Consider the following 22,012-nt stretch of genomic DNA (forward strand, 5'->3'; position numbering starts at 1 on the left):
GGAGACCAACCTGGATCCATACGGAACTAGCCAAACTACCCTTTTCAATAGCCTATTTGAGGCCCTACCTGCAATACAGTAGAAGTGAACTCCTTAATCTGCATTTCAGTAGCTCTTCTGATGCCCCTGGCACAGTTTAATACCTTTTTACATTAGTTATCATCTGAGATCCTCTGAGACCCTCTGAGGCCTCAGCCTCTTCCTCTTCTAAAACCTAATCCACCTCTCGTAGTGACTTCAAGGTAAACTGTGAACAGGTCCACTGCTGGCCTGAAAACTCCTGGGAAGTAATACTGGCATGCTTCTTACTGAATCCTGGGCACACAATGGTGCCAAAGATGCACTTCACAGTCCAATCTTCAGATTATCATATTTTATGCACAGACTACTCTTCGAACAAGAGGGGTGGCAGCATGCAAACCATCAGAACCTACTCAAATTTTACTATTAAGGTGCTTCTACCCCATTTTCTGGAAGTCATGATCCTCTTAAGTGAATTTTGTGAATTTCACCAGCATAGCTAAAATTTCTCCCAGTCCTACTCTTTTCTCTTATACCTAATTTTACACCCACTGCACTTCTAGACTGCAAACCCCTGTACAAATTAGATGTTACCTTCAATGAGCTATCCTTTTTTGCATCTGTTGGCAAGGTTTTATCATCTGTGACATCAGTTTTCACATCTGTGGCCATTTAGACAAATAGATTATTGTTCTGCCCAACATACACACCCATCTAGACCTTTTGCAATAGATAGATATTCCCACACCTAATAAGAGACATACATTGAGCTCCATACTCTTATACTAAAACATTAAAGTTAGTACCTCAGATGTGGACAATCATTCTTTCTTAAACTTTGGGATTGCGCTACCATGGAACATTCTAACTTCTTGTAGAGGTCTTCCCACTTTTTGTAATTGGTGCAAATCTCCACTGAAGACATTATGCTCCAGCTGACTGTTAATTCTCTATTGATTGCAATCCGACTAAAACCCTTGCACTGGCTTTTTCTGACTCTATTCAGCCAACTTCTGACTATATTGATCTGGTGAGGTTAGGATAGTCCAACTTTGGCCTGTTCATTGGTTCCTCTCTTCTTTTGCAAATTCTAAAGTCTAAAAATGTAAAATAACACTTCTTTCTTCTGCTTGAGCAGTTTTAAATACTCCACAGCTCTTAAAACAAGCATAGGCATAGCCAATAGGTCTCGCTTTTGGGACCTTATAAAGTGTTTAGCCATGCAACAGTTGCATAACTAAATACTTATAAGGTCCCAAAAGCGAGACCTATTGGCTATGCCAATGCTTGTTTTACATTTAAATATATTTTGGTCATGAGCGTACCGGCAGACACCGAGTGAAAAGAAGCCCCTGTCTGGAGAGATCGGCGCGCTGCACAACTGCCCTATAGCCAAGCATTGGCATAGCCAATAGGTCTCTTCTTTGGGACCCTAGAAGTGTTTAGGCAATTTGATTTCCGGGTTAATTTCAGGCCCTTTGCTGCAGTTGCACAAGGAAGAAAAGCCCACATTAACTGCAGCATTAAGTCATGTAGGACATCATGATGAGTGCCACAATGTTATTTATTGTTTTAGAAACACATAAAAAAAGAAGAAAAGAAAAAATTGTGCAGATCTGGTTCTGCCTGGACTGCTCTGTCCAGCGCTCAGGAAATGTATGGGAGAATGTAGAGGACTTTAGTTCTCGCAAATAACTTACCAGCGTTTGGACTCCGTGTTTTAACAATCTGCATTAGATTACACGGGGTCCCGGGAGAAGGGTTGGTTGCACTGGACACCAGGTAGTGACTGCTGCACACAAAGCTGGAAGGCATGTATATAAATCCTAGAAATAAATACGGCCATTTGGTTGTAATAGCCAAGTGTGGTAGTTGCCACAGCAGCCAACAGAGCGGCCTCGGCTCTACCCTGCACCCTCCAGCAAAACCTGCTCTGTTTGTGGCCGGCCTGCTTGCTGGGGGATCTTTGGTAGTAAAGAGATGTGAAAGAGGCTGCGGGTGGCGGGCCGCAGTTTTGTGGTGGTGTGAAGAGGGGGAAGAGGCTGCGGGTGGCGTGCTGGGGATTTCTGGTGGTGTGGAGAGGGGGAAGAGGCTGCGGGTGGCGTGCTGGGGGATCTTTGGTAGTAGAGAGATGTGAAAGAGGCTGCGGGTGGCGGGCCAGGGTTTTGTGGAGGTGGGGAGAGGTGGAAGAGGCTGCGGGCCGGGGTTTTGTGGTGGTGTGAAGAGGGGGAAGAGGCTGCGGGTGGCGTGCTGGGGATTTCTGGTGGTGTGTAGAAGGGGAAGAGGCTGCGGGTGGCGTGCTGGGGGATCTTTGGTAATAGAGAGATGAGAAAGAGGCTGCGGGTGGCGGGCCAGGGTTTTGTGGAGGTGGGGAGAGGTGGAAGAGGCTGCGGGCCGGGGTTTTGTGGTGGTGTGAAGAGGGGGAAGAGGCTGCGGGTGGCGTGCCGGGGTTTTGTGGTGGTGTGAAGAGGGGGAAGAGGCTGTGGGTGGCGCGCTGGGGATTTGTGGTGGTGTGGAGAGGGGGAAGAGGCTGCATGTGGAGTGTGGGATTTGTGGCACTGGGGAAAGGTGGAAGAGGCTGCAGGTGGCGTGCTGTAAATTTGGGGCGGTGGGGAGAGGTGGAATAAGCTGCGGGTGGAGTGCTGGGGATTTGTGGTGGTGGAGCGAGGTGAAAGTGGCTGCGGGTGGTGTGCTGGGGATTTGTGGCAGTGGAGCGAAGTGAAAAAGGCTGCGGGTGGTGTGCTGGGGATTTGTTACGTGGGGAGAGGTGGAAGAGGCAGCGGGTGGCATGCTGGGGATTGTGGTGGTGGAGAGAAGTTAAAGAGGCTGCGGGTGGCGTGCTGTAAATTTGTGGCGGTGGGTAGAGGTAGAATAGACTGCGTGCGCCATGCTGAAATAAAGAAAGGTGTGCATGCGAGGTGAAAGTGGCTGCGGGTGGTGTGCTGGGGATTTGTGGCAGTGGAGCAAAGTGAAAAACGCTGCGGTGGTGTGCGGGGGATTTTTTACATGGGGAGAGGTGGCGTGCTGGGGGATCTTTGGTAGTAGAGAGATGTGAAAGAGGCTGCGGGTGGCATGCTGTAAATTTGTGGCAGTGGGTAGAAGTAGAATAGACTGCGTGCGCCATGCTGAAATAAAGAAAGGTGTGCATGATATGTCATGAAGCACATTCCTGGTCACTGAAATTACATTGAAATCGAACTGCAGGTAGTCACGCTGCTGTAAGGTGCATGGGTGCCGTGCATAATTACAAAAAGAGGCTGCATGCACCGTGCTGAAATTAAGAAAGGTGCGCATTCTGTGTCATGATGCGCATTAACTAACATTAAACAGAAAAAGAAAGGCAAGTAGTGATGCTGCTGTGTGGTGCCGCCGCGCGAAAGTGAAAGCAAGCGCGCGTGCTTGGCGGGGGCGGGGGAGCGCATTCCAGGCGGGGGAGCGGACCCTTTGAAGTATGATGCCGAGGGCGCCAGTGGGCTGAAGCGCTTCTCTAAACGGATTGCATGGCGGCACGATGCACGTGCTCGCCATGCAATCCACTTTTGGGGGCACTTTGAAATGCCCCTCTTACTAGAGTCTTGCATAGCGATTGCGTAAACGCAATAGCTAGGCGAGACCTAAAAAGGATATTAGAACTACTTATTTGGAATTCTATTTGAACCATATTAAAATGTTCTCAAATACTCAGATAAATGAACTGCCAGGTCTCCATCTGTGTTTCAATGTGTTCCACCCTCCCAATAACTTTTAATGTTATAGAGCTATTCTTTCACAAGAAGGTGAGCAAGATTTGAGAACAGATTATAAACACAGATGTCACGTCCCTACCTACTCTTCTTGATCACATCGAAGACTAAACATTCCTCACGTCGGCCAATTGCCTTTTTTTTTTTAAGGCTTGGAAGAATCCTGAGTTGGGTTCACCTTTGGATCTGTGCCCTTTTCAAATAAGCTTAGCATGCTGGTTCAGCTTCTTTATGTCCTATCTTAATTTCTGTTCTCCCCTCAGGAATTAATCCAACTCTATTCAAACAGGTCATAATTAGACCATTTCTCAAAAAATTGCTTCGGACCTCTCAGTTATGTCTGATTTCTATTTGTTTCCATTGTTCCCCTCTGCAGCGAAACATTTCGCAGGCCAACTGGTCTCCATATTAAGGGCCTGATGTAGATCTTGGCAGATCCGTGACCACTGTGATGGAGGAGCCCATCTTCCAAGATCTAAATCAGGCCCTTAGTAATTTTGTCGAATCGGCACGTAGCGTGGATGCGGCCAGGCAGACGTCTGCCCTGGTAGGAGGACTAAATTGCTCCCACCTTTGGTCCTGGATGACCTCTGTATTAGGGGTGGGCGGAATTTGCGTAGTCTCGCTACGCAAAGCTCCGCAAAACGGTAAAAAATCTCCGCGAGCACGCAGAGTTCCGCGAAGTTGCGGAATTGCTTGTTCCGCCCGTTCGTGATGCTTTTTTCCTGTTCGCGAACGCTGTTTGCGTGTTCGGGGGGGGGAAATATCTCTCATACATGCATTTTAAAATCGTGAACAAGCAAAAAATTCTGCGAAGTCGCAGATCACCGAATTGTGGGCAATTCCATGTTCTCCGCGGAACGTGAAATTACCCAAATTCCACAAATTCTGCAAGCGGAACGTAATTTACCGCCCAGGCCTACTCTGTATGGTCTGCATGGCGGTGGTGTCAGCACCCTGATCTTCTTTACCTTTCAGTGGGGATTGGTACCTTTAAGCACCATATCTTCACCTCCGGGCTGCATAAAATATATGAGCTGAGAGATCTGCCCTCCCCTGTCTTGTGTCAACTTGGGCTAATTTTCCAGTACCAACTTCTGAAAACTTGACTCTGTCCTTCTAGCATTGTGTGAGCTAGGATAAAGGCATGCACTCCCTGCTCTCATTATCTCCACAAAACCCATAGAGTCTACGCTCTAAGGCCCTTAAGCTAGTGCTTAATTTGAGCCAGTGGTTGCCCATGATGGCAACGGGCACAAATGTTTGGGACCGGCAATTATTTTTCCTCATCAGACATTTACCCAGACCAAGAGAGAGAAAAACACAAATGGGTAAAGAAGAAGGAAGTGAAAGACAGAGAAACAATGACAAAGAAAGAAAAAATAAATAAAGAAGGGGTAAAGAAGAACCTGCAAAAGTTAGATAAAGGGTAGGGTGTGTCGGGTGGTGGATTAAAGAGGCATGAGATGGAGTCAAGAGTATACAGCATTTGTATTCGGCATACTGACAGTTATTAGTACCGGCCACGTGCTTCTTAACAGTACTTTGGGGACTGGTACTCATTCTTGTACAAATTAAGCACTGCCTTTACAACAACTAACATAGGAGCCTAGGAACATTGTTATGTAGTGGAACAGACATTGCAAGTCTCTGACAAACTCCCCAAAAATGTGGATCTCATTTCTTTTATAATTGTAGTGTTTCTTAATATGCAAATTTAAAAGGCAGCAAATGCATTGACTAGACTCTGACATATTGGACCTTTCTGCTGGCTTTTCAGAAATATGAGTTCAATGAGGCAGACTACATTGGGAGTAAGCAAAAGTAGCTGAGAATCTGCAAAACAACTCTAAAATCAAAAATTGCTCCACTGAAAACTGGACAGGGATTCCAAAGTCTCATAACATTATATTTTTTGTGAATCAAACTCCTAGGGGCTCATTATGATGGTGGTTGGATGAGTGTCCGACTGCCTTCGTATCGGGCAGGTGTCCGACTGACTACATGTCAGCGGTTCCACCTGTCCGATTACAATGCGACCGCCATGCAGATGGTTGGAAAACTGCTCTTTTGCATTGCGGCTTGTGCTGCGGCAGGAGAAAAAGACTGTAGCACTTCCGTAGCGCAGAAATACCCCTTTGGGGATGATTCGGCGCTTTATAAGACACAAAATACTAATACTAATGGTTGATGGTGGGGCCCGAATTCAGGGGGACAGATGGACCCTAACTATCACTAAACGTATGCAACCCTAACTTCTAAAATAGCTGGCCTCAGTTGCAATTTACAGTTAGTGGGGGCGCCCTTGGACCTTTACTGGCTTGCGCTAGTAAATGACCAAATAGTATGTAGGATCAAAGTGTTACATCAGCAGGGTGATAAACCTCAGCAAACAGGACACTACTTAAAGTTGAAAGACAAAACCCATAGTGTGGTTCTGGAAATGGGTGTGGCATAGGCTTCTGTGAAGGTTTAAAGAGGGCTCTAAGACTCTGCACGACAGAATCATCCCAAGTCCACAGCCAGGACACTGGACACCACTTCCTGGCCAGGGAAGAGAAAAGTATTCTAGTGCAAACCCGGGGCTGCATGGGTGAAGAAGCATAAGAAGAAACACATTAAAGCAGGTGTATCAACATGGAGCCCCCAGCTGCAGGGGGTTGTTTCAGACAATATTGCTGCCACAGAAGCACTGGTAAACAGACTGTTGCTGAAGCTTCGCTCGGTGAGGTTGTAAGATGCTGAATAAAGTACCCTAGTAGCATAGCAGCATCCGTTGCGAAAGCAGAGGTTCCCCGTCCTGGAGAACACAAACCCCAAAGGACCATAAAGCGGTGGTATGAGGAGAAGCATGGCAGGATAGAGATAGTGTGCTGAAAAGAGGCATGAACGAATAAGTTGTAATCCAGCTCATGCCCAGTGACTGCAAAACCACAGCATAAACAGAAGATAGCAAGGGTCTAATGAGGCAGACAAAGGTAAAGACCACCTTCTCCCCCTCCCCAGGCAGCAGGCCATTCAGAAAGCAAGAATATGGGTCATGGACTAATGCACAGTGCAAGATCTTGAGAGAAACGAGATCTCCTGTGAGGGCCATCTTTGAAGTCAGGTAGGCCCCTTTGGAAAGAATGGAACATCCATCTTAGAGTCATGCGAGGGATACACTAGAGCCCTGATGCTTGATAGACACAGACAGAAAAATATGTTGTAGAGGGTAAGTGTATCACCTTATTAAATTGATGCAGATAGAAGACTAAAAGCCCTACACCAAGAAGTAGGCAAGGGACAAGGCTGCTGCAAGCGTTCAAAACAGACGTGTGGCAGCCATTTTGGAATGGATCCATATGATTGTCACGTACACACAAACTGAAAATGTGATGCCCATTGTGGATTAGGCCATTAGTCAACAACACATATCAGCTGTGCAGGAGCTGCATTTAATACAGAATTTATTTAGTGGGATCTCAGCTGTAGCGATGCTTCCTGTTTGTTCTAGAAGTGACTGATGATCCCTCACGAAGAAATATAGCGGCTATTGTGCAGTCGCTCATTCCCAAAAATATAAGTAATTGTAGGGGTACTCCATAGAAACCAGAGACCATGAAAGAGCACTGAAGACCCTGACAAGCAAGAAGTACCGAGGGCACACATTCAACATCCCCAATGACAAGTGCAGATGAGTGCACCAAAGCAAACAACGCAAGGAGGTGACACTAGAGCAAAGATCAAAACTAAAGAAATCCAGACAGGGCATGAAATGGAGCAAAACGCCCATCAATGAGAAAGGCAGTGATCTGCCAGTCACAATCTTGAACCCTAGCTGGGTTGACCCCGCTAGTAATCCTTATGAGTGCCCCAAAGCCAACAATAAAGGGAAGTGACACTAGAGCAAAGATCCAACTAAAGAAACCCAGACAGGGCATGAAATGGAGCAAAACGCCCATCAATGAGAAAGGCAGTGATCTGCCAGTCACGATCTTGAACCCTACCATGGCCTGACAAACCTTTATAAGATAGTTTAGTTCACAAGTAGCTTCTGTGAATCTTCTGAAAAATGTCTGCTCTGGTTCTTTAATAATTCACATGTGGGTCTACTTTCATACCAGCAATTGCACCTTGACCTCTAGTCTTGAATATGCATTCATTTCATTTCATAAGGCTTTATTCGGAGCTTTAGACATAAGTCCATAAAAGCAAAACAAAACAACAAATACAGTAAACATAACCATAATAAAAAATTTGCAAAACAGATTACATAATTAAAACATTTAAATAGCTAAAAAAGCATACTAGGCCTTGCTTTGATTGCTAGTAGGAGGAAGGTGGCAGTAAAAAAGCATACATCAGGATAAGGTTTAAAAAGCAACTTCATAGCATCTTGTGTATTCCTGACTCCATATTTTAACAAAATAGGCTTAAGGTAGGCTTGACGAAAGTTGGTATATAGTTTACACAGTAAGAGAAAGTGCATGGTGCTTTGAACTGATACATTATCACATGCGCATGGGCCAACCGGAAATTTTTTAATACACGGGTAGGCCACCAAGTGGTGCACTATCCCGAACCTTAATCTGGTAATTACATACCGATGGGAGGGTCGGGTGACTAGACTTAGATACGGCTGAAATCCCTCGATTGCACAGAATCTGCCGTAAAACATACATGTACTTAAATTACTACTAGTCCTTTCCCGCTTCTGTAGCTTAAAATTCATAAAAACCGACTTCATCACATCTTTGGGCAAACTGGTAGGGGCATGACAGTCATCTTTAAGGTTAATACCAAAAATCTCTAGATAACAATTGAAGACAAATTTAATCCAGGGAATTTTTAAGTGACCGTCAATGAGAAAGGCAGTGATCTGCCAGTCACGATCTCGAACCCTACCATGGCCCGACAAACCTTTATAAGATAGTTTAGTTCACAAGTAGCTTCTGTGAATCTTCTGAAAAATGTCTGCTCTGGTTCTTTAATAATTCACATGTGGGTCTACTTTCATACCAGCAATTGCACCTTGACCTCTAGTCTTGAATATGCATTAAGACTGTATTAATAATGAACTTTATGTAAGGACAATTAGTTTGCCAAACTACAGAGTGTTTCAATAATGTTTATGTTCTTTCATTTGTCCTCCAGCTCTCATCATGGACTAGATACTGGCTCACACTGTCGGGATCTACTCTCCTGTTCTATGGGACAAAGTCCATTAGAGGCACGGAAAGAAAACACGTGAGAAATATTGCACTTTTGAACGCCAGCATGTCATATGTTATGTTATATTGTGTTCTTGCCATTTGTAGCTGTGCTGGACCGAGAATGCATCCCTCACATGACTGCTTGCGGTAGGGTTGGGTGACGTGGAAAGTTCTGCAGCTTTCTCGAAGGTCTATGGAAAACTTTGCAACTTCACAAAGTTCCAAAATTTCTATGAGGTTCCCAGATTTGCTTGAAAAGTAGGACTTTTTAAAATGTTTATGTTAATAAAGATAAATTTGCTGAAGAAATAAGTCATACTATAGCTGCTTTGTAAAGAGAATCTATCTGCCTGGACACAAGTGAACATATAGCAGGACCCTTTGCAAACTTCATGTAAACAGCTCAAAGAGCTGTTGCCACATCTGTGGTCCAATATTCGAAAGCCACTCGTGGACGCAATAGGTAGATTATTGGAATGGCCACTGCACAAGTGGAGCATGGAAGAAGGCCTATAAACCCCCAATAATTCGAGGGATTCTGTGTCACTTCTTGGTGCATGAGGGAGGGTTGGTTCACTGACGAAGTATCGAAACCCAAAATATCATGGCAATAAATATTGACACAAAAATATCGAGCACAAAAATGTCATTTCTCGATGTAAATGACAAAAATATCCCCCCAAAACTAACATTGTACACTAATACCGAAAAATATATACAAAAATGTTGCTATTTAAGGTGTGTGTGTGTGTGTGTGTGTGTGTGTGTGTGTGTGTGTGTGTGTATATATATATATATATATATATATATATATATATAGTTAAACATAGTAAACATTATATATATTCACATGTAACAGTGATATAATGTCAATTAAATATATTTAATCAATATAATACATATATATATCTATATACTAATTTAAACAAACATGCATATATGTATGTGTGTGTTTATTTCCACATATAAAATGTAAAACTATGATTAAAAATATTTTTTTTAAATTTATAATATAATGTTCTATTTCTCTAATTTAATATCATAACAAGAGTGTGTATATGTGTATATATATATATATATTCAGTGAAAAAACCATAGGTTTCACACACGTTATAGTTAGCTGGACATTTTACTCGTAAAAAACCATTGAAATTCCCCCGTTATAGTTAGTGCAGGCAACTATAACTCACGCGACCGCAATCCTCTGCTGATGCTAATACTGTATTTAGACACTTATTTGCCCATGTCTTCTTCCATTAAATTTTAGCTATACATATATTACAAATATTTTTTTTTCATAAAGACACATATGTCATCAGCAGAGGATTGCGGTCGCGTGAGTTATAGTTGCCTGCACTAACTATAACGGGGGAATTTCAATGGTTTTTTACGAGTAAAATGTCCAGCTAACTATAACGTGTGTGAAACCTATGGTTTTTTCACTGAATTTGCAAGGTTTTTTAAATGCTAATTCCTAACTATAACGTGTGTGAAACCTATGGTTTTTTCAGTGAATTTGTACGTTTTTTTAAATGCTAAGTTACTTTACGCCGTTCGTGGCGTGCGCGCCCACTTAACGCAGTTCGTTCCGTGCGCGCACGGTGCGCTTCGCACACCGTGCGCGCACAGTGAGCACGCGGTGCGCTTCGCGCACCACGCGCCCACTTTACGCAGTTAGTGCCGTGCACGCACGGTGGGCACGCGGTGCGCTACGCGCACCACGTGCCCACGTTACGCTGGATGGGCCATGTACGCACGATGCGCTTCGCGCATCGTCCGCACATGGAGGACATATTATGCGCTTCGTTGAGAAACTTAATCTATTAATTGTTCCTTTTAATTATATGCCATGCACTAAAGGTGCTCTGAGGGCACCTTTTGCACACGGGGGAGGGGTGAATATGGATATATTTTTTTAATAATTAATTTTTACCGTACGCGTACGGTAAGCGTAATCGCCGTTTTTTCTAAAAAAAAAATTGATTTTTTTGCCTTGGGGGGTCTTGTGGGGCACCTTAATCAATGCTAGGTGGTTAGGAGCTGTCTAACATGCTCCTTTACATATTTTCCACCTTTGTTTTTCCTCCCCCCCTCAGAGTGCGAGAGAGAAAATGGCCGCCGCAGCATGCTGGTTTCGACCGATTCGAATGTTTACTAAGATCTAACAGCCAATCAGAATCGCGCTCGCGCAAGTCACCGTACACGTACGGTAAGCTTACGGTAAGCGCACGGTAAGCGCACCGTAAGCTGCCACAGATATATATATTGATTTAAAGGCTATTTTCTCAGGAACTACTGAACAGATTTACACCAGACCTACAAAAGGCACTTCCTTGACCTGTAGACTACCTCTCTGCCAAATTTCAAGTAACTCTGTTCAGCCGTTCGGGCTGTAGCTGTGTCTAAAGGTCCTATGGAAAAATGCATGGGAAAAACGCGTTTTGGGACCCCCCTTTTTTCTCAGCCCCCACTTGACGAATCCCCCCGAGACTTTCAGGGTAGGAGCGGAGCGGAGCGCCCCATTAGTTTTGAAAATTTCGCGAGGATTCGTCAACCGGCGCCAAAGTTATTCCAAATAGAATGTTGCGGTTTTCCTATGGAAACAGGGTCCTAACTATAACTACCTACTGGCGACCGCCAGTAGGTAATATATACACACATATACACACATATATATATATATATATATATATATATATATATATATATATATATATATATATATATATATATATATATATATATATATATATATATACACATCCTGGTACGTTTCCCTTTAAAAATCATGACTTCATTACGCAATTCGTCATGTGATCAAGACCCGAGTCAGGGTTGAAACGCGTAATGGCAGATTTGCTTGGCACGAAATAAATTGGAATTTGCACTGACTTTTGGTGGTCCGCTTTCGTCCTTTGGTCCGTGGGAGACCGGTGATGGTGGCGAATTCCGTTCATCTACAGTACCGAGTTGCTTCAGCGGTACAAGCGGGATCCCTCCCCCGATTGGGCACAGCAGCAGGAAGCAGCCGTTTCTGGTTACCCGGAACCGATTACTGAAACTCCGGCGTGGAGCAAGCTGCGCGAGCCCCTAATTGCTGTACATGGATCCTACCTTTCATGCGGAAGTCGATGTACCCCGTGTCGGCTGACCGGGTGGAGTACGAGGCATTCGGCTAAGGTAGGAGCGAACAGACACGTTAGTGGGGGAGTGTGCACGGCGTTCAGTCAGGACACTGTTCCAGGAGACTAGCGACCGTTTCCATTCATATCATTGCCATATCTTTCAAGCAAAAATGTCTGCCGACGTATTGCGCAATCGTGAGGAAGCAGCGACTTCAATGTTCAATGACTCCCCGGCCGGGGGTGCCACAGCTGCTGTACATACAGGCATTGTACCATCAGGAAATCCCACTGCCAGAGACATGTATAAAAAACTTGAAAAATTAATGCGGTCAGAACAATCCAAGTGGTGGGAGCACAAATCATTGTCCCGCTACTTGGAGGTTGGTCGAGTGCCGAGAGGCTTAAGAATCACCATAGCCCCAAGCTATGAGAATCCTGACCCTGCTATGCTCACTGAATGGGCTGAAACGAATTTGGAATCGTCTAGTAAACTAATGGCAATTTTGGTAAAATATGCCGAAAGTGATCGCGCTAAGTTACAAGTTCTGGTAGAAGAGCTGGAGGTGGAAATTGGTAAATTGGAGCAAACGGAACATACCGTAAAAATGAGAGAAGACATGTTGGCCCGTTTAAACAAAGATGAAAACATCATTAAGAGGCGCAAGACTTTTAAGTTTGAACGAGACAAGGCAGATTACTTAAACGGGCAAGTGTTTACATTTGCCCGCAAGTATGACGCGGTGAAAGCGAGAGCAAATAGACCGTTTCAAAACAATACCAGCAATGCGACCATCGCCTCCACTTCAGTCTCGGATTTAAGCTCAGCAGCCGAAAGTGAACCAGAGGGTGATACTTCTACCGTTCGTACCCTGGGGTTTACCAAACTATCTCTGGCTCAGGAGGTGGACTGCCTCTGTCAGGACAGAAGGGATACCCTGAGACCACGTGCAACCCTGGGCAGCGCAACCAAAAACTCAACTTTAAACGGAATGAGAGAAGAAAATGCCACAAAAGAAAACAAAGAAAGTGGCAAAAAACCATCGAGAGGCAGATGGGATCGCTTCCAAAATCGCAAGCAGGGGCAGAGACAAACATCGAAGCAGTAGTCAATCTTACAAACATACGGTTGACTCCCGCAGAAAAGAGAATTTTGGAACTTGGCTTATCATACAGCCCACCATGTAATTTTAACTATGCAGATGTTCGGATGGACACATTCAAGTTTGTCAGAAAATTAAAACTCAATAAATTTCATTTGCTACGACCTAAAAAGAAAACAACAGCCATCACGGAGGAATGTACTGGCAGTCCAACGCTACTGTCAGTTGGAGACTATGGTCTGTTTCAGGACGTTTGGTCCCTTCAAAACGAACAAGAACAAGAAACATCCATTACAGATCAAGATCCCTTGTTGAATAGAGGGACCTGCACTACTCCTTTCAAAGCTAAATCTATCTTTCAGCCTGTTATGATACATGACAATTTGGATACTTACCATGAACTAGTTATCAAAGATCTGAAAAAGCTATATTTTGTAACCAATCGAGCCCGCCATAATATAGATAAGCAAAATGCCTGTTACAAACAACTTATGAAGAAACTACAATCCGACAATAACATCATTGTGAGGCAGGCTGACAAGGGCGGAAATGTAGTTCTGTGGCCCAGAGAGCTCTATATGGAGGAGGCAACACAGCAATTGGCGGACATTTTGTGTTACAGAAAAAGCAACATTCATGTTGTCAGAACTTCTTGGAATGAACATTATCAGAAACTGTTGGCTTGGAAGAGTGCAGGTCTTATAACCATTGATGAATATCGTTTTCTAAAAAAAGAACACCCGGTTATCCCTACCCTCTATTTAATTTCGAAACTTCATAAAAAGAGTGACAAACCACCCGGAAGGCCCATCATTTCTGCCATAGGCAGTATAATGGAGAATACGTCTAAATATGTAGACTTTTTTTTGCAAGATTGGGTCAGGGGGTTGGCATCCTACGTACAGGACACGTCTGATTTTTTACGGAAAATTGAACAAATAACATGGGGTCCTGGGATGCTTCTAATTACTTTAGATGTATCATCATTATATACGTCTATCAGGCACTCCGATGGCTTGAAAGCTGTGGAACATTACTTGAATTTACGTCCATTGAACTATCTTTTGCACAATAGGATGCTAATGACTATGATACAGGGATGCTTGGAACAAAATTTCTTTCTGTTTAACAATCAGATTTATCAGCAAATCAGAGGAGTTGCGATGGGGGCCTGCTTCTCCCCCAGCTATGCCTGCTTACATATGGGGCTATGGGAGGAGCAGGTCCTCTGGGGAGAGATCAGAGAAATTATGGAGAAACATGTCATTGTATATTTACGATACATAGATGATTTATTTTTTATTTGGAAAGGTGCTGAATTGGGTGCTAAAGAATTTGTAGAATCTTTGAACAATAACTGCTTTAATCTCCAATTTACTTCTACCATTAGCACCACATCGATTTGCTTTTTAGATGTGGAAGTTTATATAGATGGAGATATGTTGGCCACCAAATTATTCAGAAAGCCTACAGCAGGTAATACAATCCTGCACGCCTCTAGTCATCATCCACACCACCTAATACGCAGCATCCCGTATGGAGAGATGCTGCGTATTAGGCGAATTTGCAGCACAGACCTGGAATGTGAAATTGCACAGGAAGCTTGCAGGCAGAGGTTTATGGCTAGGGGCTATGCAAAGAATCTGATCGATGGAGCCATCAGCAGAGTTAAGAAACTATCAAGGAAAGAGGCACTCACCCCCAAATCCAATATATCAGAGGGCATTCCGGTAGATTACACTGAATCACCCAGAATTATTTTAACATTTAATAAACAACATCAGGAGCTTAGGAAAATCTTTTACCGAAACTGGAACCTAATCCAAGGAGATCCGGTTATTGGCAGGGTAGTTCCAGCAAAACCCGCATTGACATTCAGGAAAGCACCGTCAATGAGCAGCTCCTTAGTTAGGAACAGCCCCGAAGTGATAGCCCCCAATACCTGGCTGGCACAATGTAAGGGTTTCAGGAAATGTCCCTCGTGTAAGGCATGTCAATTTGGCTGCAATAAAACCCAATACTGCAGCCCATTCAAGCAGAACCCTATCCTAATAAACAAAAGGCTGACTTGTAGGACCGAGTTTGCAGTGTATGTGCTGGAGTGTCCCTGTGGGCTCAAATATGTTGGAAGTACTAAAATTCCAGCCCACAAGAGGATACTCCAGCACATAAGAGCAATCAACTGCAAAGATCAGACATACCCTGTCGCCAGGCATTTTGAGCAACAACATAATAGCAACCCCACTCATCTTCAGTATTATGTAATTGACACTATATTACCACTGAAACGTGGGGGCAATCGAGAAGCTAAGTTGCGATTACTTGAAACCCGGTACATTTTAGAGCTAGATACTAAACAACCATCGGGATTAAATGCCAGCGAAGATTTCTATACATGCCTTTGACAGAATTTATATCATGGGATTCCGTTATATAATGTGGGCTCACATTGTTTTTTAAGTATGTTTACAGCAACGTTCTGATATGTATATATGATCAAGCATGTAATTAATGATTAATTCTTGAAATTGAAAATGTAAGCTGCTCCTCTTTTGTAACATTTTTTATCGAAATATCTTTTTTGCACATATTTGCACATATTAATGATTGACTAAGGGGCTTTTAATATTGCGATATTAGACGACAGACACAAGTTTAAGAAGGCCCACTTGGGCTAGATTGGTTAGCACACAAGCAGCACAAAGGAATTTATACAATAACAGCTGGTTGAGATTAATGAATGAATAGACATCTTCTCAAATCATGAGTTAGCAATTTTAGCTGTATTTAGAACCATTTGGTGAGATTTTAATTGCTACTTTGTCGTTTTCATTTTCTAACTATGGAATTATTTCTAATTATTTAACCAACCAGGCTTGTTTTTGTTCGCTTTTAACATATTGTGATTTTATAACAAATGTTTTTAGTATTTAACAACATATATATTTATATATTTATATATTCGTATATTTTTCACAATTTAATTTATTTTTTGATTGTGTTTCAAAGCGTGATATGTATATTTATAATTGAATAACATTTGCTGCTTGTAGTAACTCTTCAGTTACTATGCATTTGCACTTTAACATTGTGTCGTCACATCCTGGTATGTTTCCCTTTAAAAATCATGACTTCATTACGCAATTCGTCATGTGATCAAGACCCGAGTCAGGGTTGAAACGCGTAATGGCAGATTTGCTTGGCACGAAATAAATTGGAATTTGCACTGACTTTTGGTGGTCCGCTTTCGTCCTTTGGTCCGTGGGAGACCGGTGATGGTGGCGAATTCCGTTCATATATATATATATATACACAAAATAATTTAAAAAACATAAACTGGAAAACATACTATCAATTTTTTCATGTAAAACAGACCATGCTATTTACATATTGGAATGTACATGTGGACTCCAGTATTGTTGGATGCACAAAATTGTAGGCGCACAAAAGGATACTCCAGCTTACCAGGGCTATCATTAATCAGGATCCCGCTCACCCGGTGGCAAGACACTTCAGGGAAATCCATAACCGCGATCTTAAATATTTTAAATATTTCTTAATAGACGCCGTCCCCATACACAAGAGAGGTGGTAACCGGGAAGAAAAACGAAGGAGGTTGGAAACACGCTACATCTTAGACTTAGACACTAAGGGGACCATTAGGATGGTGGGCGGATCGCCCCTGCCAGGCCGGCGGTAGTCACCGCTGGCCCGGTGGGGGCGGTCCGCCCTCCATCCACACAGCAAAGACCCCTGCCATATAATGACTAGGGGGTCCGCGGTGGACGGAAAGACCGTCCACCACTTTTCCGCCGGTCGACTCGTTGACCGATGGAAAAAGTGCCTGCTTATGGTGGCGGTGTCTGAAAGACACCACCATCCATGTTACGATGCTGGCGGTCGTATGCCTTTCCACGGCAGCATTGCCGCCGTGGAAAGGCATACGGTCTTTGCTTTGGGGGCCCATTGCGGGCCCCCAGGGTGAAGGGGGGTGCACATGAGGGGTATTGCCATGCACTGTGTGGCAGGCACCACGTGGTGCCTGCCATGTAGTGCATGGCAATGATGTGCACAGTATTTTTCCATTGCGGGTGGGTCTGCAGCCAGCAGATCCACCCACAATGGAAAAGGCACAGGATACGCCCGCCAGTGTGGCGGGCGCATCCTAATGTGCATGGCGGGACCGCCGCAGCTTCGGTGGGCGGTCCCGTGCTCCGTTACGGTGCGGGCGGATTATGTCCCTAAGATTCTTGCAGGTCTTAATACCAGTGAGGATCTCTACACCTACCTATAATCTTATAGTAAAGGTTTAGGATATCTAAAGGTAGAAGGATTCATACAGACAATGCATTTTAGGATGTTTTAATATTTGTATTGCCATATTTTACAATTTTAGATAGGACTAGAGCTATCTGCAAAAATTGTTTGTTTATATATATATAGGAATTCAGCCATTTGAATTTTATCAACAACATAACTATTTGATGAAATGTGAGGGTATACAATGGTCAAGTTGGGGAATTGAAGAATTGAAACTCGTTTGCTGCTAGTATAAAGATAAGCACTGGTATGTATTAAGACACTTTATTAGAAAGCCATGACGCTTTGGCGGATTTGCTGTTATTATTATAATATAGCATCTACATGCAGCTATGCACTTTATTGGCAGGCCATGGCTTTTTTGGGCATATTTGCACACACATGGTCACTTTACTTTGCAATTTTAGCACAATATTGACGTAACTGACAAAAATGGTATGTATATAAATATTTTAACGTTTTGGGAAAAGGCTGATACTCGTGCAGTGCACTTATTAAGTATTCATACAAAAATAGTCACCAGCTTATCCCAGCCCAAGTCTGTTGTCAGTATTTATGAAAATTACAACACCTGTCACTTTAAAAATCCGGTTTTACAACATAACGTTGTCATGTGATCAAGGCCGGTAATGGTTTCAAACGCGTAATGGCTGACATTCCACAATAAAGGAATAAGATATGCACAATAACGGTGGTCCGTATTTGTTATTTCTCATCCAGGAGGTGAAAACAACCAAGATCGTGATATATTTATACATATATACAAATACCTGAAAAGAAAAGAGGAGAGGACAGGGAGAAAGAACTACGTAAACTTGAAACTTGGTTCATTTGAGAACTAGACAGTATGTAACCTATGGGTCTCAATATGAACGAGGAATTGCACACCTGTGTTCTCTGAGTGTCAAACATTTACTATTAATACATATTTTCTTTCTGCATATTTTCCTTCTGTATGTGGAAATATAATCTGTGATTAGATATGACATTTTGCAAAGAACCGCCTGCCAGTGACTGTAAAAGTCGCAATCTGGCGGTGGCGTTCCAGCTCCCACACCGCCAAACTTGTAATTAGGCCTTTTTAATATTATTTCATTAAATTCCCACACTGTAGTCCCACATACCTAATAATGCACATTTAACATATATCTAAAAAAAATATAATATTTACACAATGTAATTCATTAACAATTAATTAATAAGAAATCATTTATGATTAGTCAAATATTTAGTTCACTTCCTACCCTATACCCTACAAACCCAACAACCTGCACCTAAAATGTAAATTAAAAATGATAATTACATAATTTACATACTTAACAATTAATTAACTAATAATTTAGCAATAATTAATCAATTATTATTTAATGCATTTCCCACACTATACCCCTACAATACCTAATAATCTGTACGTAAAAGGAAACTAAATATTTACTCAATTTACATACTTAATAGTAAAATAATTAATATTAATTTCAAAATGTATACATTAAACATACTTAATAAACTTCCCACCCAGTACCCCTACAAACCACACAACCTGCTACGACACTCTAAATAACAATTTTACTATTAAATTAAAAATATAAATAACTTGAAATTACAAACTATACATAAAAACATTAACAATTACACAACAATATAAATCATATACAATTAGAATATTATTTAAACATTTAAAGAAACTTCAAAAAACTATATTTATTACCTTTAATCTGTATGTTTGCCAAATATATTTTTGCACACGATATTCTGTGTCAAAATATTAAAAATGTGATATTTCTTCAACTCGATATTTTTTACTCTATATTTTGTCCGAACACCAGGAGGGTTTTTAGAGACAGATGTTTTGTGTGTGTTTTTTTCTATTTGATTATAATTAAATGGTTTGTATGTTAAGTCTTCGAACTTTTTCATTATGTTTGTATTGGTGTTCTTTTTATTTTTTGATTGTGTGTTTGAAACTGACCTATAATAAATATTGAGGACTGAGATTGGGTGGCAGTGATGTATGCTATTTAACACCTTAAGTAACATCCCTTAAGTCATATGAAAACAGTATATCTTTGTTGGTTCTTCAATGATACCCTCGTACACCTGGGTATGGAAAGCGTATCTCACCCATAGCTAGACAAGAGTTAACATAGGTAAAAGGGACAGCGTACATGAGGCAGAAATTTCATAGCAAATAATATTTCCGATAACCGTGAGTACTGAATTAAGCTGTCTTTATCTGTTTTCTTTATCAATCAAACACAACACAGCTGACACGTTTCGCCGTTTTAACTGTGACCTGTTGAAGGCTGTGTAGACATAAGTAAATAAAGTAACAATAATTCCACTCATCCTTTACTGCAATAATTCGTAGACTCTAATCCCAATATGTTGATCAAACATATGACAGAAATGCTGCCATATCTAGTTTGCTGAACGCGGTGCTGTAAATACCTTCCACGAGTAGGGAGATTTAATGTCAGCTCCTTGCCTCGTTCTCATTTCCCAAAACAGTTATGTTGAGATTGTAAACATGAAGTATGTTTTTCTTTTTCAGTATAAATCTACACCCAGCAAAAAAGTCTCAGTTGTTGGTTGGATGGTGGTACTGCCAGATGACCCGGAGCATCCTGATGTTTTCCAGCTCAATAACCCAGACAAAGGTAAGGCCTTGTATCCATGTGAAAAGAGAGACTGAAGGACATGGACTGCATAAGCATCTACCTAAGAAACATTGATTGGCAAATCATGAACCATGCACAGTTACCTCCATACAAACATTTCAGTCAGCTTTAAAGTCAGCACCTTGCCAAACTAGCTTCTCCTCTATTTTAGGACTATGTTAATTTACTGTTCTAACTCTACCGGCATATTTGGGTCACATACGTTAGAGGTTAATTTACTGTTCCAACACCAATCTCAGCATATTTGCGGACAGATACTTAATATGGGTTTAGGTGCCTTGCATACTTTTTGTAACATGATATTTGAGTACGGTCGAGGTTTTGGCAGAGTGTGTCGCTGGGTACATGTTTTTTGCGCTTTGTTGATTCACTCCCTGTTTCCACATACTACCAAATGGGTGCAAACGCTCCTTAATTTCTATATTTATGTATCTCTTTCTATATCCAGTTCCCTGGGGTTAATTTTTCAAATAGTCTTCTTTCAGTAACCAAATGTATTTGAGTAGTAAAGTATTATTTTAAACTCTATTTTCAGACTGGACTAACCTTTGGTTGGTCCCAGGTTTTTGCTTCTCCTAAACCTTTCGCTTGGCGCAGCTGCCACATTCAAGTAGGGGGTTTCACTTGCTAGCTCGGAAGTGATGATTGGCCTTACCGAAGCACTTCTGCTGGGTTGACTGACAGCTACACCAGTCAGCCCTGAATGATAGTCAAAGGGGAAGTGTGCTCTCGGCCAGTGGTTGACAGTCTCAAGAAGACAGATTCAGTAACTGTTCTTTGTCATGAAGAGGACTGATGCATTTTAAGGGGCAGAGCAGGCGTAGTGCCTCTACGTGGAGTTCCACGGAGTTGGAAAACAACTCTGTGGAACTTTGCTACGCTCCGCTACACTCCCTCCCCTCTCCCAAAGTAATTATAATGTTTAAAAAAAGGCACTTACCTATCGTGGCTGCCTCCTCCTCGCCGTGGCCGCTCTCCTTCCTCGTCCTCACTTCCTTCTTCTTAGATAATCCCTACATTGTACGTCTTGCGAGTGTTCATGTGCACATGCGAGACTGACAACGTAGGGGTTATCTAAGAAGAAGGACGGCGAGGTTGGGGAAAGGAGAGCGGCCATGGCGAAGAGGAGGCAGCCACAGCAGGTAAGTGCCTTTTTTAACCATTATAATTAATTTGGGAGGGTGGAGGGGGCGGCTAACTCCGCCCCGCCATGGAGTCGGAGTTTTGCCTAAGCTCCCCATTCGCAACGGAATGAGGAGTAGGAGAAACTCCGGAAACTCGGCTGGCGGAGCAGAGTCACTAGCCCTGGGTTAATTTTAAGGAGCTGTTGTGCACAATGTTGTACAGATGTCAGTCTACTGAATATACAAGATACAAGTGTCTCCTTCACTTCTGCATATTATTTGATCTGCCCCACATCATATCCTGCCTCAAGTCATGAAAAGCTGCCGAAGACAGCTTGTCTCCGACAACCAGGGTTGGATTGGGAAGCAAAATAGGCCCAGGCACCCTAACAAAAAGTGGCCCACATTTGTGGATTTAAACTTTTCTCAAAACACTACTTCAGTGTTGTAAGCATAATGAAAAGAAGGTGGAGGGTTGTCTAAAAGAGGCAAGTTTTCCTAACGTGACTGAGATTTCAAAAAAATGCAAATGCTGCCAGGACTCTTTGTGCATGGATTAGTTCACTATGGTGAACCACAGCTGAATATAAGTGAGGCCACTTCTGATCAGGCCTGCCCCTGCTCAATCTGCATACATTAATTGGCCGGCCCAACAAGAGACTGGGAGTGACACCTCTGCCCCGTTGGTAAAAGGGAGGCAATGGAG

At 42.6% G+C, this 22,012-nt stretch overlaps 1 protein-coding gene across 2 annotated transcripts in view; it reads left to right on the forward strand.

Annotated features, from left to right (window-relative positions):
- RALGPS1 (Ral GEF with PH domain and SH3 binding motif 1) overlaps window positions 1–22,012 on the forward strand; it is a 1,694,135-nt gene that overhangs the window by 1,607,312 nt on the left and 64,811 nt on the right. For both annotated transcript variants that reach the window (XM_085613823.1, XM_085613822.1), the window contains 2 exons: window positions 8,901–8,993; window positions 20,056–20,161. In XM_085613823.1, coding sequence (XP_085469949.1) covers window positions 8,901–8,993; window positions 20,056–20,161 — 199 coding nt within the window. The remainder of the gene's footprint in view (window positions 1–8,900; window positions 8,994–20,055; window positions 20,162–22,012) is intronic.

Source organism: Triturus cristatus, chromosome 1_2 (genome assembly GCF_964204655.1).
Source record: "Triturus cristatus chromosome 1_2, aTriCri1.1, whole genome shotgun sequence".
NCBI lineage: Eukaryota > Metazoa > Chordata > Amphibia > Caudata > Salamandridae > Triturus > Triturus cristatus.